The 21,550-nt window shown below is 37.1% G+C and overlaps 1 protein-coding gene across 11 annotated transcripts in view; it reads left to right on the top strand.

Moving 5' to 3' along the window:
• The window catches only part of NRXN1 (neurexin 1), a 668,503-nt gene that overhangs the window by 564,727 nt on the left and 82,226 nt on the right, over positions 1-21,550 (top strand). For 6 of the 11 annotated variants that reach the window (XM_056487056.1, XM_056487055.1, XM_056487054.1 and 3 more), the window contains 2 exons: positions 9,249-9,338; positions 10,766-11,085. In XM_056487056.1, the coding sequence (XP_056343031.1) occupies positions 9,249-9,338; positions 10,766-11,085 (410 nt within the window). The remainder of the gene's footprint in view (positions 1-9,248; positions 9,339-10,765; positions 11,086-21,550) is intronic. The other 5 variants (XM_056487060.1, XM_056487058.1, XM_056487057.1 and 2 more) reach the window with 1 other exon arrangement.

Raw genomic sequence — 21,550 nt, 5'->3', positions numbered from 1 at the left:
CTGCAAAGAGGCCTGAATTTTGTCTTGTGCTGATTAAACTGGAATGAATTAATATTTTATTAGTAAGTTATCTGCCTATTTTAGCTGTTAGAGTCTTATCTGCTTTGAATTAGAGGCTTACTTAATACTTCACCTTGCTCAGTACCATCATTTAGAAATAAAAATAATTTAAATAGCATATTACAGTATATTTAATAATGCATTAGTGCTTTGTGTTAAAGAAGCTACAAGAGTTCATAAATCTGGAAAGATGATAATAGCCTTATTTAATTTCAACATGGTGGGTTTCGGTATGTTTTTAAAAGGTCAAGTGGTTCCCTGAGAAAAAGTAGATGTGTAAATTGTGCTAGCAAAGCTATTTTCTTTCTAAAGTTGATCTTTTTCCCATTTAACATTTCATAAGTGTTTCAGAGTAGAAGTCAGGTCTACACTGTGGGTATTGCATCAGCAAATGGATTTTTGTAAAACAGAATGAAAGATTACACATATTGACAGTTGAATAGCAATTATCTATTTCCTTGCAAATTCATACATGCTTAAATGGTTCAATATTGATTGTTTCTGCATTCTGGTGTTCCAACTCAGATTTGGTCTGAAAATCAAGCCAATAAATTTAGACCTACATGAAAGTTAGATGCTAGCTGTGCATTGCCCATCCAAAATGTGGCCTTGTTAGCTTTTAAAACAGAGCAGCTCCTCATATGAAAGTGTGTCCTGGGCAAGAGCTCAAATCATAGGGATGGCTTGGTCTAGCTGGTGCAGGACTACACATGTGTTAGGACTGGCTTTGGAGTCACTGGCTTTCTCTTCTGGAGGCCCAAGGCTACCTTGAGACCATCTGTCATCTGAAAACATCCCAGGAGAGATCAGCTCAAAGACATCTTCAGGCCATGATTTAGGAAGGCACCAGAGAATTGCTTCCATGCTTAATGCTCAGTGTGTCTTTATGGACTTTTGAAGAGTGGGGTGCACTGAAATGGGCTTTCCATGGATGTGGTTTGTGCAAACACTGACAGCCATTCTCCTGCCTATTCCCCACACAGGGTCTTTACTCAGCAGTGGGTCTTTGTCCCATTTTTAAACATAGAATATGAGAAGTCACGAAGCAGAGCTATCAGGAGAGTGATAAATGTATTATGGTAACCACACTTTCCCTTCCTTGAGAATTTTCTAAACCATACAAGAAGAAAAATATAGAAGAGATTTGAATACAGAAATTCAGAGTATCTGAGCACTGAACTTTTAAATTCTTTTCAAAATTGCCATCTCAAAACAAAATCAAGTGTTTTATAACAATTCTTAGTATCCTTGGCTTTACTACACCAAAAAAAAAAAAAAAAAAAAAGAAGAAAGAAAACATAATCAATCACAAGGGGAGAAACGAAAAAACCTTAGCTAACTGGAAATGTCTTGCAGATTATCAGAAAATTACCTGCATTTTATAAAAAATAATAGGAAATCAGATTATTTCAATTTATAACAGCTAAGATTAAACCTCTGCTAGGAGTCTACTCACAGCCATTACGCTTTTCCATGGTGGTCTTCTTGCTATAGTTCTGCAGTCCTAAAGCACTCCTCTGCTTTATCTCAGTGAGCATCTATTTCTATTATTTACCATTTCTGTTGCTGTGTCTTGCCAAAAGCATTAAAAGCCCCCTATATGTGCAAGTTTAAACCTTCCCATTTGAAATAGATTATTCTTTTATAGTAAAATGTCTGCAAGGCTTAAATACACAAATTGAAATGCCACTTTTAGACAGAACTGAAAGTCTCAAGCTTGCTTTGGCTAAGGGCTAGGTTTTTTCTTTTTTTTCCTCTTTTTTTTTTTTTCTTTTTCTTTTTGCCTGCACTGCTGACACAGAACAGATTTTATCTCTTAAATGACAATTTCTCTCTATGGGCACATTTGTTTCTTTCTGCTTGGCAAAATCTGGTCCAAATAATGATCTCTGTTTTGTTTCTGTTGGCTTGTGTGTAATTATGCTTGTCCCTAGGAGAACAAGATGATACAGTCTGGGCAGGTGCAGCAAGTGTGACAAAGCACCTGTATGTCCCAGGACATTGAGACATAGGGGTTAACTCCATTATCTTCTTGTATTGTGAAAGAGCATGAAATCAATGTTTTTAAAAGTTACAGTTGCTGTGAAGTTACTTTGTGTGCTGTTGATGAAGGTTGATGCTGAGTACTTTGGATTTCTTACAGTGTTTATGAATCTGTTCATGTAATGATCATGACTTTATCTGTACCCTGCACTGCCCCTGAACAGTCTGCTAAAGCAGTCCAATTGCAGCAGATTTGGAGATCACAACTGGAGGCCAATACTCTATTTTCTCTTATCACCCACATAACCAAGAGCAGTAAATCCAGAAGGTTTTTCCAATTGTTTCATGTTGCAAATTGTCCACAAATAACTTATGGGAAAAACAGATTTTCCCAAAGCCTTTCACTAACGACAATAAAATGCAAGATATGAGCAATGACCTTTTGACAGTTTGTCCTTATTCCGATTTCAGAACTTATGTGGTGATTAAAGTTAATTAGGAGACTTACCACATAGTTAATAAGTCCTTTCTTATTGATGGCTTCTACCTGAATACTGGATATTCATGGAGTTATGGTCCAGTGGGAACTTAAAATGAGAGCTGAGCACAGTGTTTCCCATTTGCCATTGTTCATTTATATAATGTATTGTTTCTGTCAAGAGACATTCTGTATAGCACCTCTTTTCTAGCATGAAATGAAGATCATCCAGATTGCTACCTGGGCAAAAGTCAGTAGAACACTCTTAGTAGCTGCTATCTCAGATCTAGCTAATTTTGAATGCAATAAGCTTGAAACATTCTCCATTTTGCAGTTGTTGAAAATCTACTGAATAAGAAACTGCTTACAGTCAACTTCTGGTTAAATTTATATAGAAAAGGTAACCTTAAATGCTGTATCATTATGATTTAGAAACAGTTCAAAGTCCTCTTACCTTGGAGAAATACAAAATGTCACTCTTGGGGTAATGTGGGACATGGTACCATGCTTACAACAATTCATTCCTCTTCAATGATTTCTATCAGTTGTCCTGCCTGTTTTAGCAGCAGCCCTATAATATTAGCTCCTTTAATACTACACAGGCTGTACAAAGGATCTTTGTAAAACTCCAGATAACAAAATATGACCTTTAATTTATCAGACAAGTCTTATGCTTCCTTATCTGCTTCTTGTTGCTTTTCATCTTCTCTTGCTTGTTTTTGATATAATACAGCAATCTCTCAAGCCATCCAGCACTGCACAAACTGAGACAGATACTGCGTTATAGTGAGGAAGTGAGAGTCAGGAAGAGCACACTCTTCATTTAATTACTCATTAATCCAGTGAAAAACAATCAAAACCAAAACAGGGCAGAAGGTAGTTGATTTGAAATGAAGGTTCAGCTCCTCCTGAGAGGTTAATGAGGGTTTGAAGTTTAATCCTGTAGAAAGTTGTAAAAATATTATTTGCTTTGTTTAATACACAAGCATGAAATAAGGAGCTTAAAGGTGAATATATGATGTTTTGGTACAGTCTGTAGGTAAATGGGCATCCTCCAATAGAAGTGGTAATTGTATTCTTAAAGGCAAACCTAGGTTTTCCTTTGTTTTTAGCATGAGAAATTTTACTCTGCAATGAAGACTGCATGAAGACTGCATTCTGTGGGCAATTAGTCTCTTTGGATGTTTAATATTCACTATAAGGAATTTGGGAGTTTCTGCAGGGTTAAAGGGTCGTATTATATTATGGTCATTTAGTATGAACTTGCCAGGCTTGATTCTTCAAAATTTGGAGGAGTTGTACTTCATGGTGGTTTCTCTCTTTATAGGCTAAATTGTCTCAAGAAGGGAAGGCATGGAAAAGCTGCACTCTTACTTATTTCTGACAGGTTCTTTCTCTAACTTAAGAGTTTCTTTGCACTTTTATCTTCTCACTGAGCTGACAGTAAGGTTTGTTCAAAATGTTCACATTCTGCAACTCTGTGTGTACCTTTCCTCCGAGCACTGGACGGGACCCAAATCAGCCTTCTGGGTATGTAACTCCTCATACAAGAGGAGGAGTTACATACATCTTCAAGAGTGACCACTGCATCCTCCTGTGTTTCTCCCCACACACTGTAACAAGCAGAGCTGACATCTTTCAGCAACGCAAAAGGATATTTACCTTCCTCTGATCCATCCAGAGCTCATTCCTGGATCAAACACTGGCTGGACAAGTCTGTGAGCACTCAGCAAAAATATAGGTCAGACCAGTGTCCCCCACTAACACAGTATCTTCTTGAGGTGAACTTGGACCTCTTCTCTACCCCATGCAACCCAGTCTTAAGTGTGTGAGCACAATAATAGAAATAGATGGAAATAGATTATTTGAAACAACTTTAGTATGGGCCATTACTGCAGTTGTGATTTCATTTCCTGGCCATGAGAGACTGTTGCCCCAATGTCCCACCCAGGGCTGCTATGGCTTCCTGTCATGCCATGCAACTGACATTTCAGTCAGATTTCATCCCTAACTGCATCTTGAGGAATGATGTGGGTCTCTGTCTTCCTCTTGCAGATGTCAGGGGAGCCATGATTCAGAAACAGTGGTCAAGATCATGATGAGCAAAACTAAGGGAGAGAGGGCTGCTTGTAAATTGAGATAGACCTTGGTTTCATCTCTTTGTTATTTATTTCCCTAACAGATCACTGGGACTAACAATGTGAATTTGTATTCTGTTAAGGGGTTTGTTTCAAAGAAAATATTCTCTAGTCTAGGTTGCTCTTCACAGACTCACGATTTTCAACCTTCTTACTTATTCCCTTTCAAGGATGCTGCTATTTCACATCAATAACTGACACCTTTATTTCAGAGCACAAAATAGAATTACACTCCAGCCCTGACAATATAATAAATCAGGAGGGATAAAACACATATTAGTGAAGTTCACATAGTTGGTTTGTCCCAGCTGACCTATAGATATAAAGGTATGATTAAAGTTTTTTTGGACTGCTTCTTCTCAGTTGTGACACAAGATTTAACTCTGACTCAAAGATTTGACCTTTACTGCTCTTCTCTGCTTACCTTGATTCTTTGGAATTATTGTTATTCCCTTGAAGCCTTTCTGCCAGCATGGAATTAACACTCTGTTGTGACAAAATATTTTGTATTTGGCAGAAGAATGAAGCCATCTAGAATTCAATCAGGTTAGACAATGTCATGGTGCACATCCTGAGTGAATCATTTCTCCCCAGCTTTTTTAATCAAAGAAATCTTGGCCATATAACCTAGAAGAGTAATGCTGTATAGTCACATAGCTGTCTACAATTAAAGTTTAGGCACATCAGGGTTTTTTTTATGAATTACGATTTAAAGGATGCCTGCCAGAGCACTTAATCTTTCAGATGGGTAACAGAATAAAATCTCAAAGCCACAGGTTTATTTAGAGTATGAAAAAATTTATTAACCTTCTTGGAAGTGTTTTTACTGAAGAAGTTCCTTGTGGTTCACCATATTGGTGAAAACAAGCATAAATAAAGGAAGGTGGAAAAACGTGAACTGAATACTCCTGAGGAAAACAATCTGTGGTATTTATGATTTCTCCACTGGGGATGGGATTATAAAATGAGGGAAATGAATACAGTTTTACTGGGTCTTTCCAGATTCGTTGTAGCAGAGTGCATTATCCAAACCAGCTGTTTGGGAAGAAGCAGGTATTGAAACTATGTGTGTTTTTCATTATGTAGTAAATAGGACTTTTGTTGCTTTTAATGGAGTTTCTGTTATTTTCAATTCTACATATATTTTTTTTTTTCATGTAGTTTTTATGTGTCTACTGGTTTCATCATTACTAAATTCATGTGTTCTCCTTGAAACTAAATCCAGATAAGTTCCACACCATTTCCCCCTAGCCTTTCCATTTATATTATACACTAGAAGAATTTAAGCTAATGTAATAGTGTCAAATTGAGATGTATTTCACAGTGCACTTTTCCCCTGATGAGGAATGGGCTAATGTAATCAGCAATTATTTTTTGTGTGACCTTTACAAATCAAATTGTTATTTCCTTGCTTTTCATTTCAATTTTGCTCCCAGTGGTGTAGGACTGCTGCAGCTAGTAAAAAACATAATTTATTGATAGAATCACATTATAATAGTCTTGAAAAACACACGTATTGTATGTTTTAATGAAATAATTCAAAGAAATGTATAAGCTGGCCAAGATTAAAATTTACGTCTTTATTTCAAGAGGAGTTTCTACAATCACCATAGAGATGTTCTGGAGCAGCAGCAGAGTAGTGAGTGGGCCTAGCCTAGGACAGATCCCACTCTGGTCACAAAATTACAACAGAGAGTTGCAATAGCCCTAAGGATCCAGTCTGGTGGCTGAAGGGAGTCCCCTTACCACATGTTCCTGATTTACACCTACTGGGTGAATAAACAACACAGTTTAATGCCTTCCCAATATAGGCAGTTGTGGACACTTTGCCATGACTTCCTGGTTCTTTTGGGGTCTAGAGAGCATTTCTTCATGAAAGGCATCCAGTGAGTAACTGTGCGTGGAGTCGATGGGTGAATGATGATCTCTATCCATGAGACTTATTTTCATTATGTTAATGCATTCCTTATGCCCACATACCTCTTCTGAACAACTTAGCCTTTCTTATAAATGACATAGAAAAATTTCACCCACTCCCCCATTTTTAAAAAAAATATATAGATAACCAAAAAAAAGGTACTCATGATTCATTTACTGTAAGCTAAGGAAACCTTTTAGAAATAGGATGTTCTCTCACTTATTCAGTGACTCAACTGATAAAGCCTCAATAGAAACTGTTGAAACATCTCATTGAAAAGCTAAATGTGTTAAAAGTAACTGACTGTCAGAAAATATAAACTATTAGCTCACTGGTTTAGTACACATATATACACACATATTTTGAGGGATGATACAAATCTAGAACAGAAACATGTAGGATCATACAATTTTTTTTTTTATTTTGTTCCTGTGCTGGCCACATGACATTTCTTATGGGTTTTTTTCTGGTATTTCTCAGATTTCCATTTAGTCCCAGGAAGTTTGCTGTAAGAAAAGGAGGCTAGAATGAAGAGAAGCAATTTTAAAGATCATAAAAGGGAAAAAAAAACTTAAAACTTTCTGTATTCTCATATCATCATAGTAGTTGTGTTGTGATGTGTTTAATTCTAAATTTTCGCTTTCTTGGAGACGTACAAAAGGAAGAGTTTCAGTAAATTGTTTGATGTTCAGTTTCAGTTCTGTTTTATGGAAAATATATCTAAACTGAGGACAGAGAGAAGTGCACATACAAACAAAATGTATATATTTTACATATATGCATATATCTCCCTGTATTTTTTTAATATGACATACACTTAAAGGTTCACATAGTATATTTACTCAGAGAAGTTGTGGAACCACCTTCTGTGGTTGTCCAAAGAAATTGTGGATGCCCCATCATTGGAAGGGCTCAAGGTCAGGTCAAATACACTTTGAGCAGCCTGATCTAGTGAAAGGTGTCTTTACTTATAGCAGGGGAGTGGGAATGCATGATCTTCAAATGTCTCATCCAACCCAAACCATTTTATGATTTGATATCAGAAAGGGAATGAACGGGAAAAGGCCATCTCCTCAAAAGCAAATAGGTCAGCTTCTGGCATGGTGAATGATGTCCATGCTAAACCAAGTGAGAGATGCAAGAAACATGGAAAATATCAGTCCTCAGCACTGCAGAATAAATATCTGCATAAAAACACTATGGTTTCATCTGCAGTTTTTGGGGCCTATTGTACTGATTTTCCCTGCAAGCCTGTTAGGGCTTGTAATTTTGTGACAAACTGGAACACTGATCTCCTGAATTTGGATAATATTTCTGTTTGACAATTAGCAGTAGGATCCATCTAGCTCAAGAATATATCTTTCTGAGCACTATGTGGGCTTACTGCAGCATGTGCTTACATTTCCATTGCAGATACAAGACCTGGTTTCTTGATTGGTTTGGTGGTTTTGATGTCAAAGAAAATATGCACGATTGAGCTAATAAGATTAACTTTGTATTTGGACATGGTTTATGAATGACTGCTTTTTACTCATCTTGCTCTTCTTATCTCTGAGATTCTTTACTAATATGAACCACTGTAATGAAAGAAAAAGAAATTGTTGGTCTAAAACTCTGCTGCCACCAAAAGCCTATACATTGAAGGAAATGTTTAGGTTTGCCATTCTTCTAAGTAGCTTTCTAAGTGGTGTTCTGAGAGATCACAACTATATCACTCAAACACAAAAAACTATGATTACAAATAAATATTTACTGTTTCACTAATTATCCCTCATCTGCTACTTTTCTGACTGTACCAGCCTTATTTTTTCTCACTGTTTTAGTTAAAGAAGTCAGAGATCTGTGCACTGACTGAGAATAGATACAGTTGGCAAATATGACAAGTTTGTCCTTTGCATTCCTGGGTTTTAGTTAGTTCTTAATTTATGAAACCCCACCACAGATGGCCTCTTGCTAAATTTCAAGCACTTCCATGTTTCAGAACCAGGCTACCTTTCAGCAAGTCACTTTTGTCAAAGCCTTGGTATTCCTTCAAGACATTGTCAAGGAGTCCTAAGAAAATGTACGAACTGTGAATGCCCTGTTCTGTTCTGTACCATGTATTTGAATCTCTGGATTTTATTTAAATGAAGCGAAGAAATGTGTATTTTTTCTGCTTAGGAATAAGCTACAGCAGGACTATTATTAGACAGGAGAAGTAAGTGTGCTTTAGATGGTGATTAAGAGTTGCGTTCTTCTTCTTTAAATGACTAACCTGGAGTGAGAGGTTGGATGTCTTTTGAAAACTTAAACCTGTTTCACCTGAACATGTTTAACTAGTTAATAAGAAACATCAAAAAAGACAAAACCCTGAGGTCAACTATCATTTTTTTGTAAAGCCATTCGATGATGTTTAAATTTGTTTTTTGGGTCTGTCTATAACATAAGTTTAATAACCTAGCTCAAATGCAGATTTCTAATTTTCAATTAACATAGGAATAATTTTGTTTGCTAAAATAAAATAAATGAATGAATGAAAAGTCTGAACCATGAAATGTTCTAGGTAGCACTTTTTAAAATTCCAAATTTCAAAAAATCATGTGGCAACTGTATAGCTCAAGCTTTAAGTATTAACTTTTAACCTTTGACCTTACAGATTTTAACCAATGAAATGTCTCTTTAAACTTTAAAGGAAACAATGATAACGAGCGCCTGGCGATTGCTAGACAGCGAATTCCATATCGACTTGGTCGAGTAGTTGATGAATGGCTACTCGACAAAGGTAAAAAACATTGATTAAAACTTCAAATAAAAAAATAATTTGAACATAACCAAGTAGTGCTTCATTGTAACACTAATAAACATAAAAATAAATTTCAGTAAAACTAAATTAAAACAAATTTTAAAAAGTAAAATATAGAGTAATATTTGCATACCTTGTATAATAATTTCTATACATTTCTAGAAGTACCAGCTGTATAATAATCTTACCCTGTTAACTTAAGGTTAAAGGGACTGTTAAATATAATCCACTAACTCAATCTATGAAGGTACTCATAGCAAACATTAACCAAAAATTATAAATCATTCATAGATTATATTACATGCTCCAGCATCTAAATTATTAACTAAAAATATCTGTAGTTATGATATCTTCATTATGGTCCTGAAAAAAAATTTGTTTAAACTGTAGGTATCTTAAATAGTGGGCAATATGAATTGCCAATCAAAATGAAGTCCCTTTAACGTTTGCAATCTTCTAAGGGGATTTTGGAACAAACACTAATTAAAACAGAACTTAAAGTTGTGTGCATGCTTTTTGTGAGCAGAAACCAAATAGTCACTAAAGTGACTATTCTATTTACTAAGAGTGGTACTGTTGCTGAGGATTTCTCTGTTGAATGGAAATGTGCCATGATTTCTCCATTGGTATGTGTATCATTTCTAAAGCCGCTTTTGCATCTAAAATCTTTTATTTTAATTGATAGCCTTGCTGAAAGCCAATCAGACATCTATTTTTGAATCTGCCTCTGAGATACTCAGTGTGAACCATGTGTTTCTTTTCAGTGCGTATGTTGAAGGGAAATAAAACATTTAAATACTAAAATGAAATATTTAATTAAAAATGTAAATATTCACTTACGTAGCTATACAATGGATTACTGCATAAATTCTTTAAAATTCACTTGACCTAATGACTTGATGGCATATATATAAACTTTGTGTGTATATACATATTTGTATATGTCTATACATACATCAACTCACTTGTACATAAAGCTATAGGCTCTATGCTGCATTACATGGAAAAAAACCACCTTTCTAATGTTGGCAGACTTGAAGAAAAAGTTATCTCAAGGAATTAGAAAACCCGGAATTCTTGAGACACACCAAAAAGTTAACACTGCTTTCAAGCAAAAGGGAGAGGGGTATATCTTGTAGTGCCAAACACATTTGCAAATATATTTGATTGGCCTTTTAGCAAAAAACATATAAATCCCAAAACGCCGTAAATTAAGAAAAATGCAAACGCTCTCAAAATTTATGCATTTCATGGACACCTCATTAAAAAGCAATGAATTATGAGTCAAATACTTTTCTTATAGTTTATTGCTCTCATTTTTCACCCCATGACAATCTGTTATCACTTGTGTAGAGTACAGCGTTCACAGTCAACATTTTTGCATGTATATAATATTATCTTCACAGGGCGTCAGCTCACAATCTTCAATAGCCAAGCAACCATAAAAATTGGAGGCAAGGAACGTGGCCACCCTTTCCAAGGCCAGCTCTCTGGTCTTTACTACAATGGCTTGAAAGTTCTGAATATGGCAGCAGAAAACGATGCCAACATCGTGATAGAAGGAAATGTGAGACTTGTTGGTGAAGTGCCTTCCTCAATGACAACCGAGTCCACAGCCACTGCGATGCAGTCAGAGATGTCCACTTCAGTCATGGAAACAACGACCACGTTGGCCACGAGCACCGCCAGAAGAGGAAAGGCTCCGACCAAAGAACCCATTGGTCAGGTTAGTCAGCTTCCTCGCCTTTTGCAAACATCTTCACACTTCTGAGCGCGGCTTCCTTTGTCGCATTCCCTCGGCAGATGAAATTGTTCCTATTAAAGAAATGCATGAGTTGTTGCTGAAAGTTCTGTACCATACAGTTCTCATGGATGTGATGTTCAACAGCATTTTGAGGGAAAGTAAGGGCTTTGCTTTTCTTCTAAATTAGGCAAACTTACCAGTTCAGATTGTTCTGATGCTGAGTTATATTGCTCTGTCATCCATCTTCATAGTGGTGCATATTTTTAAATACCCTTTCTTCCTTTGATGGCTTACATCGATTACTTTCAGTGTAGGAATGCAGGATGTCTGGAATTAGAGATAATGAAATGAAGTGGTGATTTTATCCGTGAGATAGAGAAAAGACACCCAGTTTTAAGAGAGAACAGGAAGGAGGTGTGAAGACAAAAAGTTGCAAGAGACTGGAAAAGAGGGAATTAGCACTTTCTCTAGTCCCACGACTGATCATCTTGTCTGGCCGTACTCCTTATAAGAGGCAGTGGCAGCAGAGGGAATTAAGAGCACTCTGCACCATGGGAGACTCAGCATCCAAGTCATAGGCTGTTATTTACTGTTTGTTGAGGTTATTTGCATCTCATGAATTTGGTGATATATTCAGTTGCTTTCAGGTTTTGTCAGGATCTCTCTATAATATGTGGGGAAATTTAATTATTGGGAAAGGAGGGGAGAAAAAAAGGTGAGTGAATTAAGTACCTTCATCTTGTGGATACCCCAAGCAGTCAGACATTGTGCTTTAAAAAACCTAAAGCGTATCAAGATGTTCCTGTGGTGGGGAAGATTCTTTTATACTTATTCTTTCTTTAAAAAGAAAACCAATAAAAAAACCCAACCAAACAAAAAAAATAACAAAAAACCAGACAAAACAAAGAAACAAAAAAACCCTCAACCAAACCAAGGAAAAAAAGGTAAACTGCTAAAAGCTTTTCTTGTTCTTTTGGTTCACAAGCTTGTTCGTGTGCCCACTGTGCCATCAAGCCATAACAGACAGCTACACTCCTGAGATCCAGAAGTAGGACAAGGAACACAGAAAGCATCATGAGGGAGGGACAGGATGTCCTGAATAAAGTCCATTTTCTCAAGAATGAAGCATGCAGATTAGATAGAGGCTGAGATCAGGTTGCCTGTTTTCTGTGTAAAAACTCAAGTCACAGTGTGAATTGGGCATCAAACTTGACAGTTCAGTTTTTCTGTCTGTAATATCTTTGTACGATTTATACTATGGATCAGAAACTACAGTAAAGTAAAAATTAAAATTGTTATTTAACAAACTTGAAGTAGTACATTTAAGCTAAAAATGATCCTTAAAAAGCATTTTGATTTGCAGGTTGCAGGGAGTTTTAATAATTTTTGACGAGCCAGAGTTTTAATAAATAGCAATACATTTTCTTTGTTTTTATTTCTATTTTAAATAGTATCTTGCACTCTATTATCCAACTAGTCTGACCTCAGTATTTTGCAGCAACAAAATGTATGACTTCATCAAATTTACCGAAGGAAGATATGTCTCTAAAAGTGTAGAACACCCTCATGGTGTGGAATAATTTGAGCTAAATTAACGTTACTAAATTAAAATTAAACAAAGCTGTTCTGCAAGTTCTCTTGGCCTCTGCCACTCTCATGTAACTCCCAGGCACAGTTTTGGAGGAAGAATGTCACAGGGACCATTCTCAGTTGGCACCTTGCATGATCTGTAGGCAGTGAGAATTTACTGGTATAATTGCTTTGCCAGTTGACCTCAGTTTCTGATAGTATTCCCCAGTATAATTTGCACACTGTTTGCATGTTTAGCCACTAAGATTTTCTTTTTGAGGTGTTCCAATGGGATATTTTTGGAAGAAAATTTTCTTAAGCTAACAACTGTGGAGAGATGTAAATTTTTCTGAAGAGGGGAAACAAAACAATTAGGGCAAAATGATCTTCCCAAGCTGATCTCTTTCTAGGCTGTGGTGCCTGAAATAAGATATTGCCCTTATTGACTCTATCAGAATATCCACTCAGATTTTTAGAGAAGCTCACTGGCACTGGGGCTGAGTGGCCTCAAGGCAGTTCTGCCACTTCCTCATCACTTTTTGGCTGAAGTGGCTATGCCAAAATACCACGAGCTCTTTGATACTCCACCATGAGGAGCTTCCAGCAGGCTCCAGGAACACCCAAAGGTGCAGAGCATCAGTCCAAACCAAGTTCTGAGGGTGAAGGTTTTGATCAGCCTCTCTCACCTGTTAGCCTGGATGGAGCAAGGACTTCATGCCTCTTTTGGAAAACTCCTGATTTAGGGGCCTGAAAGCAACATTTGTGAGGAAAGCATTCCATGGCAACATCACTGCTGCTCTTAGGGCAACTTGAGTGTATAAATGACCCCTTCTTAACTCCATCTATGTCCAAATGTCCTGCCTAGTAGAATCTGACTTAATTAGTCAGGGACTGCACTGGAGCACAGTTTGCTATCAGGCCCATGATTTGAATTAGAGAGATTAATAACCTCCCAAAGTCAGAGCTGAAATTTGTCTGCAGGATGCTGTACTATTCATGCAACAAAGACCTGGGAAGCTACTGAAGCAGCTTAAGGACATAATTTCATGGAAAGGCTGACCTGGAACAGAGACTAGACAGAGCAAAAGGAATAAAATAGCTATTTACTGAAAGGATACACCTTGAGTAGTGCAAAACTCCAGCCAGGGCTACACTCAAGTCAAATCTGAGATGGATTCTGGTCACAAGTTTTTAAACTTTTATAAGTTTTGATTCATCCACACATTGGGTTCAACTGTCCAACCACAGCCCCAGTCTCAGCCCTTGGCTTGACCCTTTGCCATTGTTAATGCTTTTTTGGGCAATGGTTGTTCTTGATTTTCTGGCTAGGAAGGGATTGTTTTGTCTAACAGTCTAACAGTCTGTGAAGAGAACTTACTAATGCCTAATATGAAGTTTCAGAGTTACACACCAAGCAGCAGAAAATTTGAAAAATATAAAAGCTTAAACTCAAGGCATTAATACTTGGTTCTTATTCTACCTGCATGTAATAATTCCTGAGCTTGTGAGCCATATGGCTCCCACAGGTCTGTCCTGCAGGGTGCTGAGTAATCGTTTTCCACCTTGATATCACTGGAGATAAAGGCACCCACCATCTCATGGGAAAAAAAAAAATCTACCTTTGATTTCTTCATCCTCTTTCATTTTTGTCCATTAATTTTTTTCCCTGATTTTTGCTTATGTATAACCTCTGCCAAGGTGTCAACTACACAGACATACAGTAATGCACAAGAAGAAAAGTTACCTTTCCAGTATTAATTAGGTTACTGAGGAAAATATCCAGCTGAACAGCAATTGCTAATGAAAAAGCCTTACATTACTGCAAACCAGTGCATGGCTGAAATAGAATAGAGGCAAATGATCTAATCAGTCAGAGATTGTTTGCTCCATTTGCAGAGGTATTGAATTCAATTAAAGATTGCAATACTTAAAGAAGATCGTTTAAATCTCTATTTATAGGAAAGGTTATTTTAAAAAACCTACAATGTTTAATTGATGGAGTCTCTGCTCCCTTACAGACATTGACAAAAGCAATATATGATGCAAGATACACATGGGACTTCCAGAAAGTATGTTGAATACTGTTCTGCATGATTTTAGATGAAGGAGGTCTTAGTGCTTCTGAGAAATAAATGCTTTTTGCTGAAGACTCTAAATGAAGGTTTTCCCAGCTTGGAAATATTTTAACAATGGATGTTTTGGTGATGACAGACATTTTAATTATTGCATTGGGAAATGTAAATTTTTCAAAGGGAAGAAAGGTACTCAGAGCTTATTGAATGTGAATAGAATGCCTGATTTTCCTTAGTGCCTTAAATCCTCCCCCTACTCCCCATTTGATTATAATGGAATTCAAGCTGTCAGCCTCCATGCAAGGCACCGTGTAAACACAGAAGTAAAAGTCCCTGCCTCCAGTATCTCATAGAATAAACAAAAGGTATCAGGTGAGGAGGAGTGAAAAAATAGGAAATCAGGAGGTGGGAGGAAGCAGGAGATAAAGCAAGCATTGTGTTGTTTCAGTGTTGACAATTGTGCAGGTTTGCAGCCATTGTGGGAGGGACACTTTACTGCACTGTGTTTTTTTTATCCAGGCTTCTCAGACAGCTGTAGGACCACCACAGAGCTACAGCAGTTTCTGGATCAGGCAATTTAAGGACTGGGCTGCCTGGTCAAGCAGTTGGTGAAAAATTGGCACCAGCTCTGGGAGAAGCCATGGCCACTGGCATGGGAGATGAGGATTGCAGGGGAGGTCTTTTGCTTCCCCTAGACTGCATGGGAGGAGGCTCAGAATTTTGGATACTTTTATGAGCATGGAAAGAAATCCCCCAGCTTAATTTTTGCAAGAACAGGACTTGTGCTAATTGAAAATATGTGTTGCTAACTTTTAGGGAACCTTAAGTATGCACTCAGGCTCAGAAATCATTAATTTGGTCAAAGAATATCACCCTTTTATGAAATACCACCCTTTTATTCAGCAAAATGATACAGTTAAATTCTTCCTTTTGTCTTTTACTTTTAACACTCTTTAAAAGTCTAATTTGCAAGTTTTTCTGTTCAGTTGTGAAGGTGATAAACATCTTTTAAAACTGAAAATAAAGATTCTCATGTTGTAGAACTCCAGGAGCTGAAATGTTAAGCTGAACGCTGAGTACTGCAAGGTTTGCAATAAAAATTGCAAGAGTTGGCAGAAGCTTGAAAGGCTTCAAAAGGACTTAGAGAATGGGTTTTGCTTGAATTAGGAAAGCCCAATCAGGCCTTTAGTATCTCTTTGGCACAGCTTTGTGAATCTGTATTAACTGGGAATCATAAATGAAGTGATAGTAAATCAAGAATAATATGCTCATTTCTCATCCCTTTCTAAGGATTTGATTATGACAGCCTATCCACAGAGCAGCCTCTGCTCTCATGCACTGGAAACTGTTTCTGAAAATTGTCTGCAAAATAGCTTTTTTAATTTTCCATAACATATTCTGGCAGTTCTCTTTGTTCTCATCAGGGTGGGTTCTTATCAATAACACTAAGCCACTTAGCCAGCAATTGCTATATACTGTGAGATGATTACATGTTTGGGAACAATAGGCACTGATTTTTGGTCAGGCAGAACTAAATCAAATGAGCTAAAATTTGGTCAGTTGCCCTAAAGGGCATACATCAGGTGAAGGGTATGTTTCCTTATATATATTGAAGCAGCATATTTAAATAGCATTCATTGTATCAGAGACAATGACAGGCTTGGCTCAGAGACTTCACCTGCCAAATAAAAACACGCAGTGGAGAAAACAGGGGTGTTACCCATTGAAAGAGTTCAATTTTAAGAATGGTAGTTGAAGACATGACCTCTATACAGCACAGCAAATGTGGGCACGTTTTATGGAGACACACTGATTATTAAATGAATGAAGATAATATTAATAGGAGGATGAGTTTTTCCCACCCATTTTGGTTTAAAATTATGTACTGTATAGTTTGCAAAGTCCTGTTTCTATGAAAGTATTGTGCTCTTCTCATGTATCTGTTTCCACTTCTTTCTCTGGATGGTCACACCAGCTTGTCTGTAGTTCATCAGCCCCAGTAAGCAAAGCTCCTCCCTAGTGCTCTGATAAATCACAGGATTTGACTCAACAGATGCTCACTAGTGTAAAGTGAATGCCACAGCTTCCAGTATCCCAATGCTCAGCACCCATACGTGTCCCTTAGATGACAGATCCTGGGAAATTTGAGTGTTCAGGACAAATCTCATTTGCAATAGGATCTCTGTGAAAAATGGGCGTTGCAAAGTGCACACATCTCAATTGCTGGTTGACAAAAACTTACCTAGGTGCATGAAACCCATGCATTTCTCCTTGGTTTGTTTTGTTTAAAATATCATATTAAAAATTTTAAGATTTTTTTAGTGATATTTTGATAATTTTATTAATTGTTTTAACACACAATTGCCAACATCGCTGACATTCAAAATGTCTAAAAAATTGAAAAGAGGATACAGTGAACATTAAACTTCCCTATTTTGTTTTAATATTTGCTACCTGATCACGTTTGATTTTCCCATCCTACTGCAAAATATTTGCATATTGGATATTGGCTTTTTAGCTTGAGTATTGAAGTTGTGTAGATAGGGTGGCCTTAGAAAATCAGTATTCAGTGCAATTTCCTCTAGAACTGGCTCATGTGTTTGTTGTTTTCAAGTATTACTTACATGATCTCACAGTTGTCTATCTGTCCCTCTTAATAAATATTGCTTTCCTTGACCAATTCAGTCAAATCTGGTTCAGCATAAAGATTTCAAGGATATTAAGTTTCCTGAAAAGCTGAATTGTGTCAGTTCTGGTGCCCATTCTGGTCTCCTGCTGCATATTGCAGAGCCAGGTCGTCCTCTGCTTTATGTTTAAAATGCAAAAGAAGGAGAAAGAAAAACAAACTGTATGTGTGTACTTTGGATGAGTTTCTCAAAAGTTCCTCAGACTCATTAATGTTTCTATATTTCATCAAGGTTTTGAAAATCTTATCCTATGACACTTTTATATATAAATACTCTAACAGCATCTTTAATTGTGCCAAGCTCAGAGGATAAGATTTGCTATTAGTTATTGGCATTTGTTGGAGAGGAGTGGTTCCTAGAGCCTCTTTGGAGCACAGTGGAGCACCAAAGGCAAATCCTAAGCAGTTGCATGGAAAACTACAGGCACAGAAAAAAACTGAACGTGATCAGTAATGCTACTTCATTCCTACTGCACTGCACAATCCAGAAAAGACTTCTGGTTTGTCTGTGACTCTGTTGTGGATTAATTTAAAGAGGAACCCTCCACGTGGGATGGCTTTCCAGCCCCTCCAAAAGGAAGCTAAACCATGGAACTTCTGTTCAGCCAGTGGGATATGTCTAAAACCTTGAGCACTACTTTGAAATTACCCCTTGTGGTGTACACACACAAGGAAAAAAATGAAATGAAATTACAGCAGTGTTAGTAATCCAAAGAATGGCAAGATGCTTGCATAAATTGCTGATTAATTAGTTGCAAAGTTCAATTTGAGAGAAAAGATGTCAGGCCACTTGCTGCTTTAATTTTGTTGTTCTTTCATGTTTAAATGCCCAGGTTCATTTATTACAATTTGCTTTATTATGGCTTTTTTTAAACCCAGATTGGTCTTATCTAGTCTCAAATTCTGACATATTACCATGTTTAAAAATGGTGACATTTAGTAGAGAAAATGTCATCTTGGTACCAATGTTTTTTCATAGCATGCTGCCTTTCTTTATTCCTAGTAAGTTGCTCATGTCATGTTAGGACAGTAATATTTCTAAACCATCCCTTTGCATAACATGGGACAGTATCAAACTGTTGCTGAGCAAAGTCACACCCAAATTTAGGCAGTGATTTGTTGTTGGAGAAATATTTCCCTTCCAGTTACAGCTCTTTTGTCAATCTCTTTTCTTAGGAAGAGTCCTCACATGAAGCCATGCTTGGGTCTCTCTCATACTCTGTGCCTTCCACTGTTCCTTCTCAGTGCCTGCCAGCACATTAAATAAACATTAAGATTATATGGAAATGGGATTGTTTCACCCAGGTGGAACAAGAGGTTGTTGCTGAGCTGGTGACCCTTAACTGTGTCATCACATGGCTGTAATGCATTTTTCTGCATTTGGGGTGGCTGAAAAAGGCAGGGTGTGCTACAGTCACATTCTCAGCAGCCTTGAAGGATAGAAATCCTTGTGTTGTGTCTCAGAGCTTCTGTTCTCCCATGAAAAGAAAGTGAGAGTCATTCAGTCCCCTTATCATTTTCTGGAGCCGTGCTAAGCCTGAAGATCTTGTTAACCACTTCCTTTGGTGCATTTTTATGATTGAAACACTGTGTGTTTTACAAGCTTGGCTCACACAATTTCCTTTCAGAAAGCATGAAATAATACATTCTGTTTCTGTTGTGTGTGATTCCTGAGAGCTGAGGGAAAGAAAAGCAAATTGACTGAGGATGTGACCTTCCTCTCTCAGTGGTGAGAGCCCAGAGCAGGCACCCTGCCCTGACAAAGCTTTAAAAAAAAAGCTGCCACACTTGCAGCCCCCCAGTGCACTGCAGCAGTGTCAGTCCTGCTGCTGCAGCCAGCCAATGGATTCCCAGTGTTTCCACAGCACATGGAGCCGCTGGGAGATGAATTTTCTTCCTGTATCTAATTAATCAGGCTAATTGCTGCAAGTTGCAGTGTTCAACCTGCTTTTATGTGTGGCTGGCAAGGACCTGACTACAGCAGTCTGTTTGTTGAACATCAAGCACGTATCAGAGCTCTTCAAAATGTAGGTGATACAACTGTATTAGGTACTGAAAATTTCCTCTAAACACAATGGTGACAGCAATGTGAGAAACCTTTCTTCTCACTTACAGTTATTAAGACCAAATCTTCATTCACAGGCATGCCTGCTTCATAGACTGCTGATCATTTTCTTTAATCAAACATTATTCTTGGGTCTTTCAGTTAATAAATTAGTACAGAAGGTTTCTGCAAGGCCCTTTTTTTCCCCCCTGTGGGTAGTATCAACATCCTATGTCTGTCTTGAATAACTCAATAAATACTTTTTGATTTATGGATTTATTTAATTTAATCTGTTAGCTAAACTTGTCTTTAAATATTTGTTTTCATTTAGTAATCAACAGTTGATTCGAATAGCTGAAACTTATGTTTTGTTTATATGTTGGCATTACTTCAGAGTTAGATACTTCCTAATAGTTATGTCTTGATGCTCTTTGCCTAGAACATCTGCAATTCTGTTATGAATAATTTTGCATGCAGTGTTCATTTCTTTGCATAGTTTTTCTTTCACTTAATGAATCTTTGTTGAAATGTCTCTTTTTTTGCACTATAGTTTTGCAAGCACGCACATATATTTATATGCACACACACACACACAGACAGACACAGACATTTTTAAAAGGCAGATTAAGTTATTAGATTGGAATTTTTTTAATGTGGAGGGGAACAGTAAAGTCTCCAAACAGACTTAAGGAAGAAAGCTATGAAACTTGCCAGTTTCTCCAAAGAGGAAACATAAATGATGGGCAGGGATATCTACATTAAGGAAGGGAAGAACTGAAATTTTTCCTTGGATCCAACTATACCACTCTCTCCTAGAAGTGCATAGGAACATAGGGGGAGAAATAGGATCCATTTTCTTGAAGTCCACTCCAGACATCTGATGACATATTCACCAAATGAACACAAATCAAATAGGTTTGTGTTCTGCTAAAGGCTTTCACAGTGAACAAAACACTTGAAAGTGCAATGTTATCTTTCTAGGTCTTTAAATCCAGCCACATACTAAATGTCTGGGGTTTTGTGGGTGGATCTTCTCAAGAAGAAAGGCTGAAGTGGTCTCTGGGGCTTTTGAAAAGGCCATCAGCTTGCAGGTTTTTCTTGGGTCCCAGCAGAACACTATAAATATACAGAAGATTCTGACATTTTCATGAATTTAAAAAAAAAAGGATGAGGTCAGAACAAATGGCCTTAGACATATCTCAAATGACAATTACATATTATTTTCAGAATTTTAAAGCAGGACATCATTATCTGTGCTGGGTGACACTGTGAGGATGCTGGGAACAGCAGGAGCGAGGTTCTGATGTCCATGCAGCCGTAGCTGATTCTGCTGGCTAATGGATAATTTGTTTTTCTCTTCCTATCCAGATTCTCTTGTGATTTTCACAAATGTGCTAGCATTAATAAATTCCAAAGAGAAATATTCCCCCTTCTTTATGTATATTTAAGATAATATTTTGGAAAAAATTAGTGTAGATCCTGTCTCCATATTTCAGGAAGCCACAGATTCACTGAATTTAAGTGTCTGGAAATTTTACTGAATGCTTTAGGGACATCCATCTAGACTTAATACATTCAGGAAAGCTGATAATTCCTTATATTAATATGAAGACTTAGTTGCTTAATTCCAGGCTTCCAGGGGTATTGAATGTGACAGGCTGAATACATTTTCTGTAGTGTGATGAACTTGGTAATTAACTGATCTAATCCATACCAAAGCATTATCAATACCTTCATATCCCACAGTGGAGGATGGCAGTGATAGCTAGGTATGTGTTGCCTTCTAAAAATTAAGTATTTGCATATGTATTTGAGTGTATAAATGTAATTTTTCCACTACATTTTTATGGTGAGGTGATGTCTAATTGCAACTAGGATAGCATCAACACTTAAAATATTTCCCTGATAATTACATTACCATTTCTTGTTCCTGGAGTGGTGGTAGTAGCCTGGGTCACCATACACAGGCATAGTCTTAGAAATAATATTTTCTAAAGGGGTCAAAATGACCAAATATTTTATTTAAATGAGACATAAAGGCAGTTGTAGTATTTCCCTTATGAAATGACAGTCATG

Source organism: Oenanthe melanoleuca, chromosome 3, assembly GCF_029582105.1.
Source record: "Oenanthe melanoleuca isolate GR-GAL-2019-014 chromosome 3, OMel1.0, whole genome shotgun sequence".
Taxonomy (NCBI): Eukaryota; Metazoa; Chordata; class Aves; order Passeriformes; family Muscicapidae; genus Oenanthe; species Oenanthe melanoleuca.
The sequence above is the reverse complement of the archived record's forward strand: the minus strand, read 5'-3'. Positions and strand labels throughout refer to the sequence as shown.